The sequence below is a fragment of the Nelumbo lutea genome, chromosome 1 (assembly GCF_056320005.1).
Source record: "Nelumbo lutea isolate HS-2025 chromosome 1, American lotus-T2T, whole genome shotgun sequence".
NCBI classification, from domain to species: Eukaryota; Viridiplantae; Streptophyta; class Magnoliopsida; order Proteales; family Nelumbonaceae; genus Nelumbo; species Nelumbo lutea.
In genome coordinates this window covers 49,988,131-50,012,263 of record NC_142684.1, presented here as the reverse complement: position 1 = coordinate 50,012,263, position 24,133 = coordinate 49,988,131, and the positions used below count along the sequence as shown (strand labels likewise).

At 37.3% G+C, this 24,133-nt stretch overlaps 1 protein-coding gene across 5 annotated transcripts in view; it reads right to left on the bottom strand.

The window, feature by feature from the left end:
- Positions 1-9,166: 9,166 nt before the first annotated feature.
- LOC148874591 (chloroplast envelope quinone oxidoreductase homolog) overlaps positions 9,167-24,133 on the bottom strand; it is a 51,116-nt gene continuing 36,149 nt past the window's right edge. For all 5 annotated transcript variants that reach the window (XM_088962776.1, XM_088962775.1, XM_088962778.1 and 2 more), the window contains one exon: positions 9,167-10,161. In XM_088962776.1, the coding sequence (XP_088818902.1) occupies positions 9,472-10,161 (690 nt within the window). In that variant the 3' untranslated portion in view covers positions 9,167-9,471. The remainder of the gene's footprint in view (positions 10,162-24,133) is intronic.

The following is a 24,133-nucleotide window of genomic DNA, read 5'->3' as shown; positions in this document are numbered from 1 at the left end:
GATACTATCAACAGTTCTCGACTTTTCTAAGATTGAACCCTTCAATGGAACCAACTACAAGTGTTGGAGACAACGCCTGCTTTTTGCCTTAGGACAGTTAGGGGTAGCCTTTTCTTTGACTAAATTGAACCCATCAAACATGGGGGAGCTAGCCCGTTCTGTTGTTGTAGAACACTGGACTATAGTCGACCACCTCTGCACCAACCATATCCTCAACTACTTGTTCAATGAATTGTATAATGCCTATTCTATGGGGACCATAGTTCCTTCAATGAGTATACAACTCAGTTTAAAGGAGAGCAAGTCTTCATAGGAAACTCACAAACTTTGAAGGTCATTGGCAAAGGAAAGGTGCTACTGAAACTGACTTCAGGAAAATTCTAATGCTGAATGATGTGCTGCATGTGCCAGAGATTCGACAGAACTTGGTATCGGGAGCACTCCTCAACAAAGTAGGACTGAAGCACACATTTGAACTAGACAAGGCCGTGTTAACTAAGAATAATGTATTTATTGGAAAATGATGCAATGCTGGAGGATTTTTTGTACTGAATATTTTTGATATTGTTATGAATAAAACTATTGCTTCTTCTTCTGCTTATATTGTTGAATCTTTTGATATTTGGCATGCTAGACTAGGACATCGTAGTGCTTCTTATTTAAAATGATTATGTAAATTAGGAGTTTTGAACGTTCCTATTAATTTTACAAATGAAAAATGTCAAGTATGTGTAGAAGCAAAATTCACTAAGAAACCTCATAAAAGTGTAAAAGAGAAACTGAATTTTTACAACTTATACACAATGATCTAGGAGACCTTAAATGTCATGAAGTTAAAGGAGGAAAAAGATACTATATAACATTTACAAATGACTTCTCTAGATATGCAAAAGTAGTTCTACTTATATCAAAGGATGAGGCCGATCAAGCTTTTATAAGCAACAAAACTGAAGTAGAAAATCAGTTAGGAAAGAAAATAAAAAGACTTAAAACAGACGGAGGGACTGAGTATGATGGACAAACCATTAGAAAATTCTTTGAAGAAAATGGAATCATACATGAAACCACAACCCCCTACCAACCTGAATCTAATGGAGTTGCAGAAAAGACTTAACAGAACACTAAAAGAGATGATGAATGCAATGCTAGTTTAAACTAGTTTGTGGGGGAAAGCAATCCTAACGGCTTGTCACTTATATAGTAAAATACCACCTAAGAAGAAAGGACAAATACCTTTTGAGCTTTAGTATAACAGAAAACCTAGTTTAAACTATTTAAAAGTTTGGGGCTACCTACCAAATGTTGGAATACCTGAACCTAAAAGAAAAAAATTAGGACTGAAAACTTGTGACTGTGTGTTCATTGGATATGCACAAAACAGTACAGCTTATCGATTCCTTGTAATTAAAACAATTGATAATGTTGTCAAAAACAACACAATAATAGAGTCCTGAGATGCAAAGTTCTTTGAGCACATCTTTCCTTTGAGAACAGAAATAATAAATAGGAAACCTTCCCAAAACCAAACCAGAAACCAAGATCAATCGAGTGCTCAAGGAGTCAGTACTTCACTTAGGCAAGAACTAGACTTAAAAGAGAAGTAAAATACAAAGAAGAGAAACAAACTTGGGTGACGGAATGTTCACATTTCTGGTGGACAATGACCTAGTAACCTATCAGGAAGTTGTAACTTCACCTGATGCAGTATTTTTGAAAGAAGCCATAAAAAGTGAAATAGACTCTTTAATCACTAATCACACTTGAGAACTTGTAGATCTCCCACATGGAGCTAAGGCACTAGTTTGTAAGTGAATTTTTAAGAAAAAACTAGAACCAAATGGTACAATAGATAATTTTAAGGCCAGGTTAGTTGCTAAAGGGTTCATATAAAAAAAAGATGTAGACTTCTTTGACACCTACTCCATGGTTGCAAGGTTAACAACAATTAGAGTTTTGTTTGCTATATCATCCATCTACAAACTGGTAGTTCATCAAATGGATGTGAAAATAACTTTCTTAAATGGGAATTAGAGGAAGAAATATATATTAAGCAAGCTGATGGCTTCATAATTCCAGGATAAGAAAATAAAGCATGTAAACTAATTAAGTCTTTGTATGGCCTAAAACAAGCTCTCAGACAATGGCATGAAACATTTGATAATGTATTAGTAACCAATGGATATAATAGAAATGGTTTAGATAGATGTGTCTATAACAAATTTGAAAATGATAAAGGAGCCATGATCTGTTTATATGTTGATGATATGTTAATAATGGGAACTAATCTAGAGGTAGTAAAAGAAACAAAACAATTTCTAATGTTCAAATTTGATACCAAGGACTTGGGTGAGGCTGATGTAATCTTGGAGATTAAAATCTATAAACAACAAGGAAACTTTATTATCTCCCAATCACACTATGTAGAAAGTATTCTTAGAAAACTTGGACACTATGACTATAAACCGGTTAAAACACCTCTTGACTGTAGTATTCACTTAAGGAAACATTTAGGAGAACCTGTTTCACAAAAGGAGTATGCAAGTATAATTGGATTTGTGTCTTATTTAATGAACTATACAAGATCGGACATAACTATAGTTGTGGTAAAGTTAAGTCAGCATACTCATAATCCCGAAAACGAACATTGGGAAGCTCTAATAAGATTATTAAAATATTTAAAAGGAACTATAAATTTTTGTTTGCATTACTCAGGTTTTTCTCCTGTTTTAGAAGGCTTTACTGATGCGAATTGGATTTCAGATTCAAAGGATAGTACTTCCACCAGTGGATATGTGTTTACTCTAGATGGAGAAGCAATATCATGGAAATTGGTAAAGCAGTCATGCAACACAAGTTCAACAATGGATGCCAAGTTTATTGCACTAGAATTGGCGAGGTCCGAGGTAGAGTGGTTGAGGAACTTATTGGCAAATATACCACTTTGGCCACAACCAATTCCATCCATATCTCTCTATTGTGATAGCCAAGCAGCAATAGACAGAGCCAAGAACCAGATGTACAACGGTAAAAGAAGGCACATCCGCTTAAGGCATAACCTGATAAGACAATACCTAAACAAAGGTACAACCGCTCTGGATTTTGTAAGGTCTGAAAAGAACCTTGCAGATTCGTTAACCAAACCACATACTTCTAAGGTGGTTTATGAGGCATCGGTAGGAATGGGGCTGAAGCCCGTTACAAAGTCATTAGTGATGGACACCCAACCTATGTGAAAGGAGATCCCTAGAATTACGTTGAATGGGTAAAAATGTGTTGCTAAATGACTTGGGAAAGCACTATCAATTTGTGTCCCATTTCAGATGCCAATGTAAGATAGTGCTCACTACAGTTTGAGAATGTTGAGCATGAAGTTCTTAATCAATTAGGAATAGTGTGTGCAATGCACACTAATAACTGACCTAAGTGAGTGTGAAGTATGGCCGCTCTAAGAGAGATATAGGGCTGACTCTCTAAAACACTCATGATTCCAAGAAACAAGACCGAAATATTCCAAAACAAAATAACCACTAAAGAATTAGCGAGTTGAGTTGGTTGGCCGGTTAGTTAGTTACAATAAGGAGGAAATGTTAAAGGAGTGTGACTTCACCCATACTCTTTAACATAATCTGTCATACCTAAGTATTGATTGAAGTCCAAAAGATATCACCATGAATACTTTTCTCACTGCGATGCTCAGATTGTTCGATTTTCTTGTAATTTTGAATCTTGTGGGGATCTGTTGGAGGGAGATTCAAATTTTCAAGAATCTCTCTCCTCCCTCTTGTTTTTTGTCTTTTCCTCTTCCCACCCTTGAGTGCATGGGAAGACTCATTGTCCCACATTGGTTGGGAAATGAGTGGAAGTTGAGTATATTTGTAGTTTGATCTTTCTATGGGTAGAGACCCATAGGAGGAGAGTACTATAGATATTCCATGCATGTGAGGGGATGCTTTTCACATGCACGCCCGAACCAAGCCGGGCCGGGTCGGGGCGTGGGCGCGGGTGCATGTGCGTGTGTGATGCACTAAATCGTTTTGGTTTTAACCGGATTAAACCTTTTTAAAATGTGTCTCTTTGAATTCGAATTTAACTTTTTAAATTAAAACGTTTTCTCTTTTCGTGTCTTTTTAAAACGTGTCTCTTCGAATTCGAATTTAACACTTTAAATTAAAACATTTTCTCTTTTCGTGTCTTTTTAAAACGTGTCTCTTCGAACAGGTGCACCGTTCTGAATAGGCTCATGTCTGAACGGACACATCTGTGTCCATTCAGTTCTGAGAACACTCTATAAGAAGAGTGTTGAATGACCCAATCTACACACAACTTTTTTTGACTCTCTGCCTTCTCTGTAAATCTGAGCATCAGTCTTCTGTGGTTCATGGAGGTCTAGTAAGTGAGTGCACACCTTCCAGAAGCCTGTGGGCTGTTTTATCTTGGCGACCGATCACCCGGCTGCACCATAGGGGGCAAATGCGGTTTTAAGGAGAGTGACCAAGTGGCATAACTTAGCCTTCCTTCTCCCTACAATTCTCAGTTTCGAGATTTTACAATACCACATCACTTTAATTTCAGTTTAGAAAGCGATTACTGATAAGTTCTATTCTACCTTCTTTATTATTTTTACAACATTCAGTTATTTAGAGTTGAAAGGAGGAAAGTAACGATCTTGCTCTATTCTTCATATTGGTCACAGCATAAGAAGTGGAAGGTTGACCCATTGAATTGACAATTAAATCTCCCATTGTGCGTTTTGCTTTAGTAGCAATTATAGGCTTCGAGGCTGGTGAGATATCCATTGCACTATATCCCTCGGAAGGGGTATTGATTGCATGGCTGACATAATTCTTGGTCTCCTTCAAGCATGGATCTCCCGTTACAAAAGTAACATCCATATCATCCGTTATGGGCTGCATAATTGGCTCTTCATGTTTTGAGGTTTGAGTACTAAACTAAGACTATCCTTAAAGTAGTACAAGATACTAATTTGGAATTTTTCCAAAAAAGAATTTAAGCATATTTCATAGGGTAAGCCATTTTTTCCTTTAGAAACAATAAAGAATTTTTGGGCAAATGGAATTTCTGGTTGAAATTATCTTCCTATGTATTTTTTAACCCACATCTTTTGTCATTCAAGATCCATCTCTAACTATTATTTACACCTTGCACCAGGCTTGTTTTTGTTTGAACCTTGAAGATCTAGCTACATGCAATGGGCTAGCAGGGGTGCACATATTTTTCAAACTAAGAATTTTTTACCTATTATTTCTCTTGTTATTGGGCATTTAGGCTGTATTTGGAAATGATGCAAATGGAGTGTAAATCTCGGTTTAGGGTAAATTTGCACTCTGGTTCATTTTTGCTTGTATTTGGCAACATTACATTTATGCATTGACAAATGTCAAACCACTGCATATTTACATTGATAATAAGATGTAAAAGTACTTCAATAAAAAAGAAGTAAATTTGCATTCAAATGGACTTTTGATTAAAAAAAAGAAACATATGCTTTATTAGAATTTGTGTTTGCATCCATTACAACTAAAAGTCTGTTTGGTAAGAAAGTAAATTTGTTAGTGAAAAACTAACCAAATTTTGTAATTTAAATGGACCGTTTTACACTACATATTTGCATCATTTCCAAAAGCAGCCTTAGCACTTTCTAAAGGAATAATTTTAATTGTGTTTAGTATTTTGCCTGAAACTTCTTCACCCCATTTAACATGTGTCCTTTGCAACACACTCAATATATTTATTATTTGTGATCATAACTACGGCGTTGGCAAGAACAACAGCCAACGACGGTTCACACTTGTAGTCTTTCTCACTAGTGAACCAGGGGTGGTGGTTAGAGAGAGAGAGAGAGAGAGGGGGTAGAGGTAGGGGAGAGAAAATAAACATACATAGGAGGGGAATTCAAGGGAGATGGCTTTTTAGAGCCCAAACGCCGGTTAACGATCTAGACTATGTTAAGTTTATGGAATTTGAGTTGCCAAGAAAATACGTTTGAACACCCACTCAACATGATATTATGCCACACATTTCATACACGGCAGGTCCCATTTGTATGGTTGTTCCTAGTCTCATAGTAAGACGTAGGGTGCCAAATCATGTTGGGAGGGTGTTAGAATGTGTTTCGTTGGTCGTTGATCCCAACTCATGGAAGTTGAGAGCTAGACATGACTTTTTTTTTTTTTTTCATTTGCGGGTGCAGAGGATGTGAGTTTGGAAAATACTAGGTCAGATCATACTTTTCATTCAGAGAGACTTGACTGACTGGTCCCACCGATCATGGTACCTAGCTACATTCGATTGAGATGAGATTGACTTCAATGCTCACAAGACCATGCTTACATCGTTCACACAGCATTTTACAGCCATGCATTGAGAATATCTTCGTACTTGTATGCTTTTTTTTATGGGGAGATATTCTCAATGCAAGGCTGCAAAGACTGCGAATGGTGTTAGCATGGTCTTGTGAGCACTGAAGCCGATTTCAATTGAGATGGTCATATTAGGAAGAACACTCAGTAGGCAGCTGCCATCAAAGTAAGGAGTATCGTTTGAGCAGGTGCAATAAACGCCGGTATCTTATAGAAATTAGCCAGCATTGAAATGATTTCGATTTTATTCACAAAACTGTATGTTTTGAAAATATTGGGAGTTGGTGGTTCTGTTTCTTTTACATCTGAGACTAGAATATAATACCATCAGTCTGCCCCCCTCATCCTTGAAGACTCCCCCAGCTCTAGAGGGTCTTCGATTGCCCAAGGAGCTTCCGTCAAAGCTTAATTTTACCCTTTATTGTGTTGAAGGTGTCCCATAAGGTTGAAGCACAAACTGTCTAAATGAAGAATTTGCCACTGCTGACCATCCCCTTAATATATCATCCACCAAAAAGTCTTTGAACAAGTCAGTGCCAGGGGATTGTAGTTAACAAGGACCTAATAAGTGGGAGCATATATAAGGTGTAGGCAGTGCCAGAGATTATTAGATTGATGAAGGGCTTCATGAGAATGAAAGGAATCAAGAAGAGATTATGGTAGCTCTCTCTTCGATTAGATCATTCATTTCCGTGCAAAAGTTTTGTTCTGGCTTAATTTGGAAGGAATATAAATGCAAATATATACAGTATAAATTCATACAAAATAATACAAAATAATACAAAATATAAGATTTTGCACTCTACATATTTGTATTTATACTCTTTCCAAACTGCCATATTTTCATATGTCAAGGTCAATGGAATTTTGAAGATTCTGACTTTTTTTTAATGTTGATAAATAAGATTAGATTCAGTTCTCTTTTTAATTTTTTATTGCGGGGGAGGAAATTAGAAAAAAGTATCAATGAACGAGACTTGTTTTAGTGGGGGCCCATCCGTGCATCTGTGATCCGAGAGTGGGTTCTGGCTCGACAGGTGGCAAGTTGTGGAGGCAGAGGGCCATAGCATCAGAGAATCTTTTATACTTGTAAAGACCAAGTAATCATAATTTCTTTCCTAGTGGGGGCTCTATAGATAACCATTTAGTTTTCGGGAAAATTCCTGAATACTTTGGGCCTACTACCATTTTGGTCATTGAGCTTTAAAACACGATAATTCAATATGCAAATTTTCAAAACATGCCAATTTAATACCTTCTATTAGTGATCTGTCAGTTATATGTATCATGTGATGGTGTGTGGTTTAAAACTTTTAAAATGTCAAAACCACCCTTAAAAGCACTGTTCATCATCTTCTACCTTGAGACTGAAATAGTGCTCTGTGACCCAAATCAGATCTTGAAGAGAGACTACCTGAGAGAGAGAGAGAGAGAGAGAGATGAAAGGTGCTTGCGACCAATCAGTTTTCACAAGCCCACTTCTCGTCGTCCAATCGTCCAAGGTTCAAAATATCGATATGCCCGATACGTCAATAGGGGCGTATCAGGTGATATTGATAATGTTTTTTAGGCTTTTTTTTTATTTATTTTTTCAAAACCAATTCAGTGGGGCCAGTTTAAGACTCCTCCACCCCTGAGCCGGTCAGAACCCCAATACACCCCTTGTAGGGGCATATCGGGAAGCCACCAGCATGATAGGTATTGGCTGATATGAGCCAATGCGTATCGATACTTTGAACCTTGCAATCGTATATGTTTCATAGGCTGTCATACACCATCATGGGTTGCTTGTTGGGGAAAGCAATGCCAAAGAACTGTTGAGGAAGAAGATGATGAATAGTGTTCTAGTTTTAAAAAGGGAGTTTGGATGGTTGATAAAGAAAATTAAGTGACATCCAAAGGGCATTCATGTCTTTTCATATGCCACTTAACGGCTGGTTAATGACAGGTACTAAATTAGTACGTTTTGAAAATTGGGTACTGAATTGTTGCATTTTAAAATTTGGGGGACCAAACTGGCACTAGCCCAAAGTAAAGGTTACTAATCAAGAATTTCCCCCTTTTTCCTTTTAAGGCTCACCCAAGCCTTTAACAAAGAGATTGCTTCCCTAAAGGATCACCACTCTGAAAAATCACAAATATCACATCAAACCGCTTTTTAGCCACGAGATTATCGAATGAAAATACTGATTATTGGTTATAACTTTGTTAGGCATTATATCTTTTTTTACCATTACAGGACTCTTTTCAATGTCACTGAAATTTGGTAAAAGTTGGGCAAATTTATAATCATGATGAGGCTGATCATTGGCCAATTGGTGCTGGCATGGAGCCCTTTTCCCTATTTATTCTTTAGCAATATACATTTTGCAGAAAGATGAATCTCACAGAGATTCCTCGGGGTCAGGCCATCCTATTCATCCCTAAACCGTAACATCTCAAGAACCCACTCAAGTACGTTCCAAGTTTTTCATCCAGTAATCGTGAACTGGACAAACCTAAATCCATCACCCAAATCTTTCAAAGAAAAATCATTGAGCTAGATATGCTTCTTTTCCATAAATTGAATATCTATCCTAACTTTCAACTGATCCATCACCCAAATCTAGGGAGAATAGATTATCCGAAGATTTAGTCAAGATCTGTCTCTTTGACAAGCATTAGAAGTCTTCAAAGCTTACTGCCAAAATCATGGGACACAACAACATTAAGTACTTCTATAGCACATGAGCACATAAGAAGACTAGATATATGTGTTCTTTAAATGAAATATTTGCAAAAACAAGTAGAGATATGAATGCTGCCAAGATCATAGAACAAAACATCAAGTTCCAAGCACAAACACATTAGAAGACTGTACATAGGTGCTCTATGTCAAATATTGCACAGAATAAAATAATACAACCACAGGGTCTAAAAATGGAACCGTCAAATAGAAAAGGCACTATGGTTTCCAGAAAACAGTATATTAGATACACAGGAATTTTAACAAAAGAATTGTGCACAAGGACTATTCTAGTATATCTTCTACAAGTCCCTTGCATAGTGATATTACTGAAATACATCCCCCCACCACCAAGGGACTAATAATTTATGGCTCCACGATTATTTTCCCAGTAGCATGACCTTCTATGATCTTAGCCCAAGCATCTTCAGCCTTACTAAGTGGATATTTTGAGTCCAGTAAAGTCTTGAGCTTCCCTTCCTTCACCAAATTAACCAAAAATTCCAGATTGTCTTTCTTGGGGATTAGAAGTAATGGCACATACTGCTTCTTTGAGAAAGTCAACTTCTTCAATGCAAACGTCAACAAGGAACTAAGGTTCGGAGTGATATCTATAACCTTGGCGTTATCGCTCAAATTTGGCTCAAAGGTTGACCAAGGAATACCGGTTGCACAGTGGAGAACTACATCATATTTCCGACCAGAAGGGCTCTTTAATGCTGCTCCATCTGTGGTCTTATAATCAAGAACTTCATCTGCCCCTAGGCTCTTAACCAACTCGATGTTTCGAGCTCCACAGGTTGCTGTGACACGTGTTTTCCCAAGCTTTGCCAGCTGAACAGCATAGTGACCTACACCACCTGAGGCTGCAGTAATCAGAATGTTTGTTGGCTTGCCACTACCATCAAGCTTGACCCCAGCAGAACTGACAAGCATCTGGTGTGCAGTGCCGCCAGCTACAGGTAATCCTGCACCTTCAGGTGCTGATACTTCAGGAGGCCGCTTAACTGTCAAGCTCTCTTGGGCCACAGCAAACTCAGCAAGACCACCTCCTATCTGTATCTCAAATGACCATGATTAACAACGGGCAGAATAAGCGATTATTGACCGGAACAAGGACTTTATAGCCTTTCCGCATAGAAAGCTAAAAGGAATATACCAGAAGTATATATATATATATATATAAAGATTAATAAGAATTATTAACTGCCACTCATGACAAAAAAATATACAAAAAACTGCTAAAGATGGATTACCGAAAGAAATCAGTGATACAATTTGGCCAAAAAGCACTAACAATTTAACAGTGGATATGGTTTTAAATAGAACAAATTATCAAAACAGGATTCATGTAGTCGACCCCGTATAGTTGGGATAAGGTGTGGATGATGATGATGATGGTGATACAATCTGACCAAAAATTGGCATTCGAAGTTTGTTTTTCGTTCAAAAATTTTCCTGTTTTCCTATTTCTGTTCTAGATGTACCAGAAATGCCATGTCCAAAATATGTATCCTCTTTGGGGGGGTGGGGGGGGGGCACCATTTGCCAGAATAGATATGCAGGAAAAGAGAGAAAAAGTGGAAAGTAGTGAGTATTAATCCTGCTAGACAGTTTTGTATGCCCTTAGCTTCAATCAGAATGATGTACTTTATGAGTTTATTGTAAATGAATAAAAGTGCATATTTGATTCATGTTCCCTTGGTATGTTTCTGTGTAATACCCTTAAACTGGACACTTAATGAGACTCGTGTTAGTTTAGAATGTTCACAGCCAGTGGATCGGTCTGGGGAGACCTATCCTGACAAGGCTGACACTGTGGTGCCACCAAGTCGGTTGGGGTGGCCTGTCTCAGCTACCAGGGTGAGACCCTAGGCACATACAGTGTAGGATTAATTGAATCTATGAACTGAACCAGATTTCCAGTATTGCCCTGGACCTTGGAGATTGATGGGCAAAACTGGAAAGTTACACCCGACCCCTAGACTCGATTATGATACTGCACTAGGTGTCGGATTGGGCTGTCTTTGATGTACCAATCAGTGAGATCCTTAGTGGGGGTCAAAACCTGGGTATGTTGGGACAGTCCAAGAATTCATCTGAGTGGGTGATCATAGTGACAGGATCAGCCCCTTTGTCGGACAAAGGTAATGATCAGGGCTGCACTCTCACTAATGGAAACCAAGACTGCCGGTAGCCGATTTCAACCGTTGAGATTTGTTTTGCAAAGTATATTTTATATGAGATATAAAAGTATATATTATGGTTTCTAAAATGTTTGCAAAAGTGTTTTAATTCCCGGGATCCATATAAGTAGAGAGTGCAACACTGTTCCTTGCAGCCGAGGGAGAGGTCCTCTCTTGTCGGGCAGTGTATGATCATTAAGGGCTGAGAGGTTAAGTGTAAGACCATTGAGGATAATACCTGATGGGCTAATCTTGCATCTGCCCACAGTCCCTGGGTGTTACAAGGTGGCTTGGCCCAGGGACCACTTAAGGTAAGTGTTGGGCCCATAGAGCCCATTTGATGGGTTTCAGGGGGTGCACTGTCCTTAACAGTGTATTCGGCCAGACCTTGCAACAAAGGTTGGGCCGAACCCATGTGGCTGATGTGTAGATCAATGCTTGGGTCCCACGCCATACAAGGAAGCCCAACTGGGCAGCAGTTAGGAAGGTTAAGTGAGTACATAAGCTTAATGGGCCTAAAGCCCATTTCGAACTGGGCTATTTATTTAGTTAATAATGGGGCGAATTCTGAGATGGATTAGCAGATAGGATAGGGTCTTGACCCTATCCACTCAGAGAGTCCAGATCTGAATGTGATTCAAATCTAGAAACCTCCTAATGAGATTAGGAGAAAGCTAATCTAATCTACAGATAAGATAAGGGTTTATCCTTATCACCTGAAGAGAAGGCTGATCCAAATATGATTTGGATAAGCAGCTCCTAATGAGATTAGGAGTTGATCTTTTTAGGTTAACAAAAGAAGAAGGAGGCGGCAGCCTTTAGGAGAGACATCAGATTTTCTCTAGTGCTGAAATCAAGAAGAGAGAATTCTGCACCCTGCGAATACTCTCTTGTCGCCTCCCTGTTCTTGTCACCCTGTTTGCCAATTCGATTTCCAGTTGTGGGAGAAGTCAAGATTCGATCTTGACATCAATTCTTTGAGAAAGAATTGAGAGGAAGTTGTGCTCACGTGCCATCCTGCTGATTCTTGCAAAGGATAGAGTTCTTGGAGAAGAACACTACTGATTCTGCTCCATCCTGCACTGCGCCATCTTCAGTGGGAGCAGTCTTTGGATACTTCCTTGGGCGTGAACACCTCCATTGGGAGATACTACTTCTCTGTATCAGGTATAATTCTCTCCTACTCTTTTTGGTTCAGATCTCGTTCAATTTAAGGTTTAAGAATGATCCTTGAAAATATGATTTTCTAAATAGGGAATGTGATTCCCAATTGAAGGGAGAGAATTTTTTTTGAAATTCGCCCCTTATTCCGCAATCTTTGGGCATCCATGGGATGGATCTCTCATCCCTTCAAATCCTACACGCAAGAGTAGGAGAAACCTTATGCACAGGACACATGCTCCCCTTAAAGGTATCTTGGTTGCATGGGGACAATTGATGCTTTTACACCAAAATAACCACATGAAAATGAATGAAATCCACTTAACTCCTAATCTGTTTATCTTAAACCAGAATGATAAAAAAAAATATGAATGAAATCCACCTTAATTGTTTTAACCTCTTATAGAAAGGTGTAATCGGTTTCCTGGTAGTGGGCATGCATTCATTAAAAATTAAAGCAGAAAATAGTTAATAACAACAGGAATTATACAAAATTCAGTCCAACTTCTAATTTATGCAGGTTTAATCATGCATGGTTTCATGGACTCTTCTAAATGGATGAAATGTCCATGTCTGATACGTGGCACATTCTAAACTCCATGGATTCTTGAGGTGACACTTTACATATAATTTTACCTTCTATTCTTGCTTATTTGATATAAGTAAACCTCTAATATACAAAATAACTTTCATCTTCCTATAAATATGTGAAGAGTCATGTTGTTGTACTGTACTATCATAGTCTCCATTGTATCTTACATATTCTTTATTTCTCTTTCTTTATCCCTTTAAGGGCTTTTATGTAATTGTACATATCTTTATCTATACTGCTAGTAAAAGTGCGAATGAGAGTGTGGAACTTTTGCTTGATGAAAATACCCTAATTTTTAATTTGGTCTCTCTAATTGTAAGGACAAAAATGTAATTTGGACAACCATTTTCTCCTCATTCAAATCCCTCTTATTAAATCTTATATTTAAGGTATTAACTCCTATTATCATTCATTGACCCCTACTTTTGACTAGAATACCCCTATTTTTTGAATTTAGTCTCTCTAATTGTGAGGGCACAAAATGTCACTTGAACTACTATATTTCTCCTCGTTCAATTCCCTCTTAATGAGTCTTATATTTAGGGTATTAACTCATTCTATTGAATCCTGTATTTAAGCTATTTTTTTCACCAATAAATTCTATCAATTATATATATATATATATATATATATATTCAATATTCAATAATTTTAACAATATACATGTTTTTTGAATTTGACCCAAAAATGGAACTGTTCTTCATCCTTATGCTAGGTAAGCAATTAACCATCCAAGTCAAATGGGTCAATCCATGATGTCATAATGAAATAAAAAACTTTTAAAATAGAAATAAATACAAAAGATGAAAAATATAGAAAAATTTGGGTACATCTCTAATGTTTTATACTAATCATATTAAAGAAAAATAAGTGTGATAAATAATAATTATTCTTATTGATGTTGGAATGAAATATAAATTTCGAATCAATCCATGGTGGTGGGTCAACAATTAATCCTTTTGAGACAAATGTGTAAATCCTTGATAATTATAATTAAATAAAAAGTTGTAAAAAATAAAAGACACAAAACATTATGTAATAATATAGAAATTTGTAAAAAAACATTTAAGCACTTATCTAATATTTTGTATTAATCATATCAAATAAAAATAAGTATGATAAATAATATTTGATTTTATTGATGTTGTAAATAAAATTTAAAATTTAAAACTAACCCAAAAATGGAATTGTTCTCTTGGTGGAAGGTTGATAATTCAACCTTTCGGGTTATATGGGTCAACCCTTGATCTCATAATTAGATAATAAAAGTTAAAAAATATAAAATTACAAAAAAATATGAAAAATATAGAAACTTTGTAAAAAACATTTGGACACATCTCTAATATTTTATATTAATCATACGAAAAACTGAACACCATAAACAAAAAAAATGTTTTTAACTTCCTTTTGATGATGGAAATAAAATAGAAAGATTTAAAACTAACCTAAAAGTGAAATTGATTTCTATTTGGTGGTAGATCAACAATTTAGTCAAATGTGTCAACCTGTGATGTCATAATTAAATAATAAAAATTAAAAACATAAAAATACAAAAAAAATATATATACATTATGTAGAAAACATTTGGGCATGCATATCTCTAATATTTTATATTAATTAATCATATTAAAGAAAAATATGTGTAACAAAGAAAATTTGTTTTAATCGATGATGGAAATAAAACACAAAATTACAACCAACCAAAAAATGGAGTTGTTTTCTTGTTTGGTGGTGAGTGAATAATTCAACCTTTTGGGTTAAATGTGTCAACCCTTGATGTCATAATTAAATAATTAAAAATAAAAAAGATGAAAACATACAAAAGTATTTAAAATACAAAAGAAATTGGTAGAAAACATTTGGGCACATCTTGAATATCGTATATTAATCATATTAAAGAAAAATAAGTGTGAAAAATAAGAATAATTTTTATGGACATAGAAATATAAAATAATTGTAGAAAATTTTGGAAACATCTTATTTACTATCATCATCATCATGAAAAATTGCCACATGCAGAGCATGTGCCCACTTGCTAGTATATATAAAGGACTCTTTGGGGTGGGGGTCGATTCATTCTCTAGACACCTCTGAAATGCTTGTTTTATCTCTTGTTCGGATCACCAAATTGACATGGTATCAGAGCAGGTAATTCAATCAGCAGTGAAAGAAGTCTGATTCATTGGTTTGTAAGAGTGTTTCAAGAGCTTTTTATTCCATCTTCGATTGCTGGATTGAGAGCTTTCTAGAGGCTGTTTTGATCAGTCCAAGAAGTTGCTGTTCTGCCTGGAAAAGACAGCTAGCAGGCTGGTTATTTATTGTCTTCTCTCAATTGGCTGATCCAATCAGCCTAGGACTTGCCCTATCTATCATATCTATTGTTTGGCTTGAATTTGGATTATTTTTTGAAGGGTTTTTGATCCATCATTTGGATCGGCAGTCCTGTAACCTTCCTTTTTTTGGACTGTCATCACTGGAAACTTGCTGTTAAGTATTTTTCTTTAAGAATACTTTTCTCTATCAGTGGTTGGTATTCCCCAAGTGTCTAGATTGAACCTTGATCAATTTTTATTGGTAGTTTGCTTGGTTTTCTCAGTTTTAGTATCAATTTTATTGCTGTTTTCTCTCTCCGGACTGTGTTTATTTCTTGAAGATGGCTGAAAAAATGGATGTCATACCTATGAAGTTTGGTCGAACTAATTACAGCATATGGAAGCTCCATTTCACCTTGAATGGGATTGTTACTAAACAGATGAAATTAAAGTGAAAGCTTTTCAGCAATGGAAGCTTGACAATGGAAATTAGTATCTTGGATCCTTAGTTCTATTGTGCCTCACATTGTTGTACCTATGAGAAGAATGAGTACGGCCTATGAGATGTATACTTACCTGAAGAAAGTTTATCATCGGTCTAACATGTCAAGGAAATATCAAATAGAATCTGAAATCTTTGCTTATTCATAAGGAGATAAGAAGATACAGGAGTATTATGCTGACTTCCTTGACTTGTGGGCTGAATATGAATTAGTTCACATTGATCCTTCTTCTGACTTTTTTGAGTGTATTAAGTACTTTCAGAAATATTTTGAGAAGAGAATGTTGAAACAGTTCCTTATGAGGCTTTGACCTGAAAATAAGGTCTAACATTTTGAGTAGAGGAACACTTCCATATTTGGATTTGGAAATGGGGGAGCTGCTAAGGGAAGATATTAGACTTATGGCTGTTGCAAGCATTGATGGAAAACTAATAGATTCCGGGGCCAATACAATCTTTGTTGCACAAGGGAGTGAGAAATCTGCTATCAAGGATTTTTCTAAAACCTAGTGTTCTGAGTGTAAAGGGTTTGGACACATTGCTTCTCATTGCAAGAAAAAGAATGTCTGCACTAATTATAAACAGTGTGGTCATATTATTCCAGATTTCCCTATTCATTCACCCAAGGGTACTTGGAAGAAGAATTAGCTACATACATTGTGATTGAGGGACAAACTACTGATGCTTCTGCTACCAAAGGTGAATCTTTCTTTTATCAATAACATCAAACTTTCATTAGAAAATATATGCTAATAGTACAGGGCAGATAAGTACAAAGTGTACAAGGTAAAAAGATAATGAAAGATATCTCTCCCCACACCCAAGTTTCTGATTTACAATTGTGCCCAGAAAAATGTTTCTCTTCCCACCCCTTGTTTAGCTAAACCATCCACTACAGAATTAGCACAGCGCTTTATCCAGTTGAAAGAGATTTCCATCTCCCTTGTCAGCCATCTAAATTTCTTCTTTTCATTAATGTAGATCCACATCATCATCTCATCACTTTGTATCCAAATAATTACCGATCTTGAATCTCCCTCAATAATCAGTTCTCTAATATTTAGTTCTTATGCCCTTTGTATACCCTCCATCATGGCTAGAACTTCTGCTCTGAGAGAATTTCCTCAACTGGACCCAAAAAGAGAGCAATGATTTTACCTTGTCTCTGAATACTCCACCTATACCTGATCTTCCTGGGTTTTCCAAAATACTACCATCAAAGTTAAACTTGATACAACCTCCTTCTGGTGGATACCACTGGTAATTAGAAACAAAACAACTTTTTTTCCAATTTCTGAGCAGATTGTCCATTGATACATTTGAAAAAGCATCTATGGACTTCAGCTATTGCTCTAATCAAAATTGTTCCCCTAGCCTCTTCAAAAGCTTCTCTCTTTTTCTAGAAAAACTCTAGAATTTCGTTCTTCCCAAACTGTCCATACTGTTGCAGCTCTCAGACACCTCCACATAGATTTTCCCTTTTTATTTGGCTATGCAAAAGAAGATGGTGCAAATAGGCTTTGAACATCCAACAGCAGATTCCGCCTACACCCAAACAAGGAGAAAGGTGAATTTTCTGCTTCTATGGATGAGGAAAAAATATGATAACTAGTATCCTCTACTATTTCTTCTGCCTTTTCTACTCTTTGGGTTATTTGGTGTGTTCTCTTGCAACTGCACTTCCCCCTCTCATGTTTGGATCATTGATTTTAGGGCTACCAATTATATGATTGAAGCCTTCCCTGAACCATCAAGTAAATTTTCTGAGACCCACTATAAACACATTATTACTGCCAATGATGAGAAATAGGCATCATTGGGAGTAATAATTTGTGCCTTAAGCTTTTACCCTTGACTTCCTAACCTTCTCTATTCCTAATATTACTACTAACCTTATTTTAGTTGGTCAGCTTGTTGATGGTCACGTTCTTACTTTTTCTTCTAATGGTTGTTTGATTCAAGATCGGTACAATGGGAAGGTGAAAGGGAAGGGGCATAAGCTAAGCCGCTTATTTGCATTGGAGTTCATGAAATCTCAAACAACTAAATCATTAGCTTATATTTTAGTTTTTCATCTAGTCCTGTTTGGGTCAAAGAAATAATGTTTCGGATTTATGGCATGAACATTTGGGTCATCCCAACTTTGGAAAACTGAAGTTTTTATTTGACTCTTGCTTTATTAGAAATAAAATTCCTTCTTCATAGACTTTTGATACATCTTATGTTACTTTTTTTAAGTAAGTCATACTTTGCCCTTTCCTCATACAATTAAACATGCTACTTTTCCTTTCAAAATTATACAAAGTGATGTGTGGACTTTATCTGTTATTTCATGCTTGGGATATAAATATTTTGTACTATTCATTGATGAATATACTAGGTACACTTGGATTTGCTTCCCTAGGAACAAATCAGAAGTTTTCCCAACATTATAGTTGTTCCATGCTATGGTTCAAGTTCATTTTTAATCAAATGTATGGATCCTCTGTTCAGATTCGGAGGGAGAATACTATGATGGAGATTTTTTGTTCTATTTGAAGAATCATGTAATACAAGTTCAACGAAGCTGTCCAAACACTCCGTAGATCAGTGTGACAGGCATAAGAATGGACATGTTGTCAATGTTGACTAGAGTGGGTATACATGCTCTACTGTAGAGGTAGCCAGTACTGGCTATACAATTGTGTTCCTTTCTCTATTCTTGCTAATATTTCTCCTTATCAGAAATTATTTGGTTGTCCTCCAAACTTATCTAATCTTCAAGTTTTTGGATGTTTACGTTTTGTGCACCTTCCTTCTCTTGAACATTCTAAGCTTTTTGCTCAATCTGTTATGTGTGCCTTTATGGGGTATAGTTCTGACTATAAGGGATTTCTTTGTTATGATCCTTTTACTTGTATTCATATTTCTCGTAATGTTATTTTCCTTGAGCATATTTCCTTCTTTGCCCAAGTAGCTACACTATTTACATCATATGTTTATGTTTTGTATGACTTTGATTCACAAGATGCTCCTTCTTCAATTGTTGTGAAGGATCTTCTTGTCTTCTCTCACAAACAAGTTTGTGTTCAGCACCTGGACCTACGACCCCTCTTCCTCCCAGTCCAGATCATCAATTTGTTTTAGATATCCTTGCAGTCATCACCCCTGTAAGCGATACTCCTATATCAGATACCCCTCTAGTTCCTTTGCTCCTTTGTGTCGTTCTACTAATATATCTAGACTACTTGACCACTGTGGTTTTCCTTCAAACCATAGCTCCTTCTCTACTCCCTTGTCTTCCATAGATATCCCTTGCTCTTACCAGTAGGCCATTAGCAGTCCTTATTGGACAGATGCCATGGATGCAAAGATTCAAGATTTGCATGAAAATGAGCGGGATCTTATTCCTACCCCCTTAGATGCTTCTATTATTGGAAGTAGATGGGTTTACACTATCAAGTTGAAGTCTAATGGTTCACTAAATCAGTATTGTTAGTGTCGTGTAAAGAAGGGTAGAATAGTCAATTAAGTTTTATTAATATGGTGTTATGTCTTTTAGTGAGTGCTGATGTGTCCCAACTTAAATAGGGGCATAAAAGTCTTTTTCTATTCATTTTAGTAATCTATATGTCCTGGCCAACCTAAGAGAGAAAGAGAACGATTCTCTTCTCTTGGGTTCGAATAGGTTTTTCTTCCTCGATTTCTCCTCTTCTTCTCTCCCTCTTTCTCTCTTTTACTTCTTCTTTTCTACATCAAGTTAAGATCTGAAACTGAAATCGTCACATGGCATTAGAGCCAGGTTAAGCCGGTCCAGATCTGTTCTGTTCGTAATCTCTCAATTTTCTTCTCTTTTTTTGGAGTTCCATAAAAGGGCTGAAAAGGAGTTGCTGTATCTTCATTCTGGAGATTTTAATGTGTTCGGTTGGGTGTGAAGCTGTGGTTTCAGGTGATTGGTAGAGAACCCTCTACTCGATGGAACGAAGAGGGCTGCAACAGTAGGTTTCGTGGTAGGTGCAGATGTGTGGTTCAGATTAGTATCAGTTGTATGGTGCAGATGTGTGGTAAGTGCAGCTTAGTATCAGTCGTATGGTGGCAGGTTCAGATATGTGGTACTCTTGTGTGCAATGTGTTTGTGAGGTGCCGAAAGTGACAATAGTAGAGTTTAACATTGCTGAAACCTGTGACAGTGTATGTTTCAGCAATGGTCAGTCATATGGTGGTGAGTGATTAACTTGAGGAGTGAAGTACAGTGTTGTTGGAGTGCAGTTTAGTGATTACTGGGTAAGGCAGGTTGAAACAAAAAAAAAGAAAAATTACAGCCATGGGAGATTATGAACATAAGTTCGTTATGATCCCTCAAGACTATTTGAACGTACAGATGATCTCAATTAAATTGAATGGAGAAAATTACGTACCTTGGGCCAAATCTATTTTAGTGTTTCTCAGAGCCAAGAAGAAAGTAAAGCATATAAGAGAAGAAAAACCCCCAGTTGATCCCCAGGAGTATGGTGATTGGGAGTAAGAAGATGCATAGATTATGACTTCGCTGTGGAACAGTATGGAACCTAAGATTAGTCTAAACTTCATGTTCTTAGACACAACCAAGGAAATTTGGGATCATACAAGGAAGTTTTATTCAGGACAGGATAACACCACTAGAGTATATCAGCTCTATCAAGAGTATTTTAGTCTGTAGCAAGGTAACCAGTGTCTTGAAGAGTATTATGCTAGTCAGAGAAATTTGAGGAATGAGTTGAGTGTGTATCACCCCCTTACATCTGATGTAAAAATTCAGCAACAATAGAGAGAGCAACTTGATGTAACCAGATTTCTGGTGGGAAGCCTGAATATGAACCAGTGAGGGCTCAGATACTAGGTGGGTTTGTCCTCCCCTCTCTCAAGGAGTTGTTTGCCCATCTCCAGAGGATTTTTGTTGGCTCTCCAGAGAACCCCACCATATCCGATAGGACTCCCTTGCGCTTGTGGTGGCTAGAGGGGGCAGCCGTGGTGGTAGAGGAGTAGCTCATCAGGGCTAGCCAGACTGTGGTGGTAGAGGTGGGAACATGTACAGTCGTGGTGGTGGGTGTGTTGGCGGTTGAGATTCAGGGGGAGCTCGTGGTAGAGGACGTAATCATGGTCTGAGAAAATGTACGCATTGTGGTATGGATGGGCACACTACTAATTTTTGCGATGATCTACAAGGCCCATTGTTATCCTAGGCAAATCATGCAGTTGCAAGTGGTGATATAGAACATGGGGGTCAACAGACCAGTCCGACACCTTCTCCTATAGATGCCTCCAGACAGGAGATGATGAGTATTTCTCGTACTGAATATGAGCGGTTGATCTAGGCTACTTCTCAGCCGAGTGCAGTTACGCTTGCCCACTCAGGTATGGTTTGTCTGGCATCCAAACCCTCACACTGGACCATTGATTCTAGAGCTTCCGATCACATGACTGGGACTCCAGGTGTGTTCTCTTCACTTTCTTCATCCTCTACAACCAACACTGTCACTCTTGCTAATGGTTCCACTTCTTCCATAAGTGGTATTGGTGATGTTAAAACAAGTTCATTATCTTTGTCTTCAGTTCTGTATGTACCCAAATTTCATTTTAATCTTATGTCTCTTAGTAAATTGACCAAGTCTCTTAATTGCTCTATCACCTTTTACCCTTCATCTTGTGTATTTCAGGATCTCAAGACGGGGATGAAGATTGGTGGAGGGCATGAAGCTGGTGGACTGTATTACCTTGATGGTGGTGGTGGTGGTTATTCAACAGCTCTTCAGTTGTCTCTCACCCCTCTCCATTGGCATTGCAGACTTGGGCACCCGTCTCTTAAAGCACTTACGCAACTTGTTCCAGCATTGAGTCGTCATTTTACTTTGGATTGTGAATCGTGTCAGTATGGGAAACATCATCGGGTTTCCTTCAGTCCTAGAGTCGATTATCTGTTGGAAGATTTCTATAATTATGTATTATATTTGATTATGTGCTATTTTAGGTAGTTGAGAGATTTGTGAGCTGTACAAATATGTTGGAAGATTTTTGTAATTATGTATTATATTTGATTATGTGCTATTTTAGGTAGTTGAGAGATTTGTGAGCTGTACAAATATTTTTAGGAATCAGTGTTATTTTTCATTTAATTAGGGAGATTTGTTACCTAGTTTGTATCCTAGAGAGAGCTATAAATTTTGATGTACAGAAGCATAAAAAAACATCCCATTCTTCATATCTTTTTGTCTCTTCTTTATGGTATCAGAGCAGAAAAGACCTAGGGTTTGTTTCTATGTTTCTGTCCCTAAAAAATGTCCGAAGTCACATCCAGTTCTCAGCCTCCTCAGCCTTCTCAGCTTGAGCCCCAGATTGTCCGGAATCTGCCTGAAAATCACCATATTCAGATCACTACAATCCGACTAAATGGTGACAACTTTCTCTGGTGGTCACAATCTGTTCGCATGTATCTCAGAGGGAGAGGGAAAATTGGCTATATCACAGGAGACACGAAGAAGCCTGATGTGAAGGATCCAGCCTATGTTGTTTGGGATGCTGAAAATTCCATGGTGATGGCGTGGTTGGTTAACTCCATGACTGAAGAGATAGGGGCAAATTATCTCTGCTATTCTATAGCCAAGGAATTATGGGACAATGTTTCACAGATGTACTCTGATTTAGGGAATCAATCCCAAGTGTACGAATTAACTCTACAACTCGGAGATATTCGCCAAGGTGAGAACTCTGTGACTAAGTATTTTAATTCTCTTAAGAGAATTTGGTAGGACTTGGACTTATTCAACGATTACGAGTGGAAGTCACCCGATGACTGCAATTATTACAAGAAGATGGTGAATGTTGGCCGAGTCTTCAAGTTTCTTGCAGGTTTAAACATTGAATTCGATGAGGTTCATGGCCGAATTATTGGAAGAAACCCTCTGCCCCCAATCGGTGAGGTATTTGCAGAAGTACGTAGAGAAGAAAGTCGGAGACAAGTGATGCTTGGAAAGAAGGCTGCAGGTACAATCGGACCTGTGGAAGGGTCAGCCCTGATTATTTCCGAGGCCCAAGTCAGTCGAAAGTCATCCCAAAATCAGCAGGTTGGAGACAAGAATAACTTGCGCTACGATTACTGTGGGAAACCTCGCCATACCCAAGAGAATTGCTGCAAACTGCACGGGAGGCCATCCATTGGCAGGGCGAACAAACTTGGTGAACAGAATATACCTACAACAAACGAGGCTGAATCATCTCCATTCAGTAAAGAGAAAATAGATCATCTTCTTAAACTTCTAAAATCCTATTCGTCACCTAATACTCTTGTCGGGTCTATGGCACAAACAGGTAGCAATTCTTTGGCACTCTCAATTCTAGGAAAATCCGGCCCTTGGATCATAGATTCAGGGGCCTCCGATCATATGACAAGCTGCTCTAACTTATTTAGTTCCTATTATCCTTGTTCTGGTATTGAAAAAGTGAGAATAGCTGATGGTAGTCTTTCATCTATTGCAGGCAAAGGAAACATTAAAATTTTAGAAAAAATTACTCTGAAATCCGTTTTACATGTTCCAAAACTTGCCTGCAATCTTCTTTCTGTCAGCAGATTGTCTAAAGATACTAACTGCTCCATTCTTTTTCTTCCTTCCACTTGTGTTTTTCAGGACCAGAACTTGGGGAAGACGATTGGAACTGCTAGAGAGATAAATGGACTCTACTACTTTGATGAAACCGCTATTGGTAATAAAAAAGTTCATGGTTTAAGTAGTACGAGTTCAATCTTTGTCTGTGATCAAGTTATATTATGGCATAGAAGATTAGGACATCCTAGTTTTCCATATTTCAAACATTTGTTTCCTAAATTGTTTAAAGGAATTGATTGGTCAAAACTTCACTGTGAGGCTTGTCATTTGGCTAAAGATCATCGTGTTTTATTTCCAATAAAACCTTATTTTGCTTCAAAACTATTTTATTTGTTACATAGTGATGTTTGGGGGCCATCTAAGGTTAACACACTTTCTGGAAAAAAATGGTTTGTGACTTTTATTGATGACCATACAAGGGTATGTTGGGTTTACTTGTTGGAAAAGAAATCAGAGGTTGAACAAAGATTTAAAGAATTTTTCCTAATGATTGAAAATCAATTTCAAACCAAAATTGGTATTCTAAGATCAGATAATGTGACCGAATACTTTAACAAATACTTAGGAGCATTTTTGACCGAAAAAGGTATTATCCATCAATCAACTTGTTGTGACACACCACAACAGAATGGAATTGCTGAAAGAAAAAATAGGCA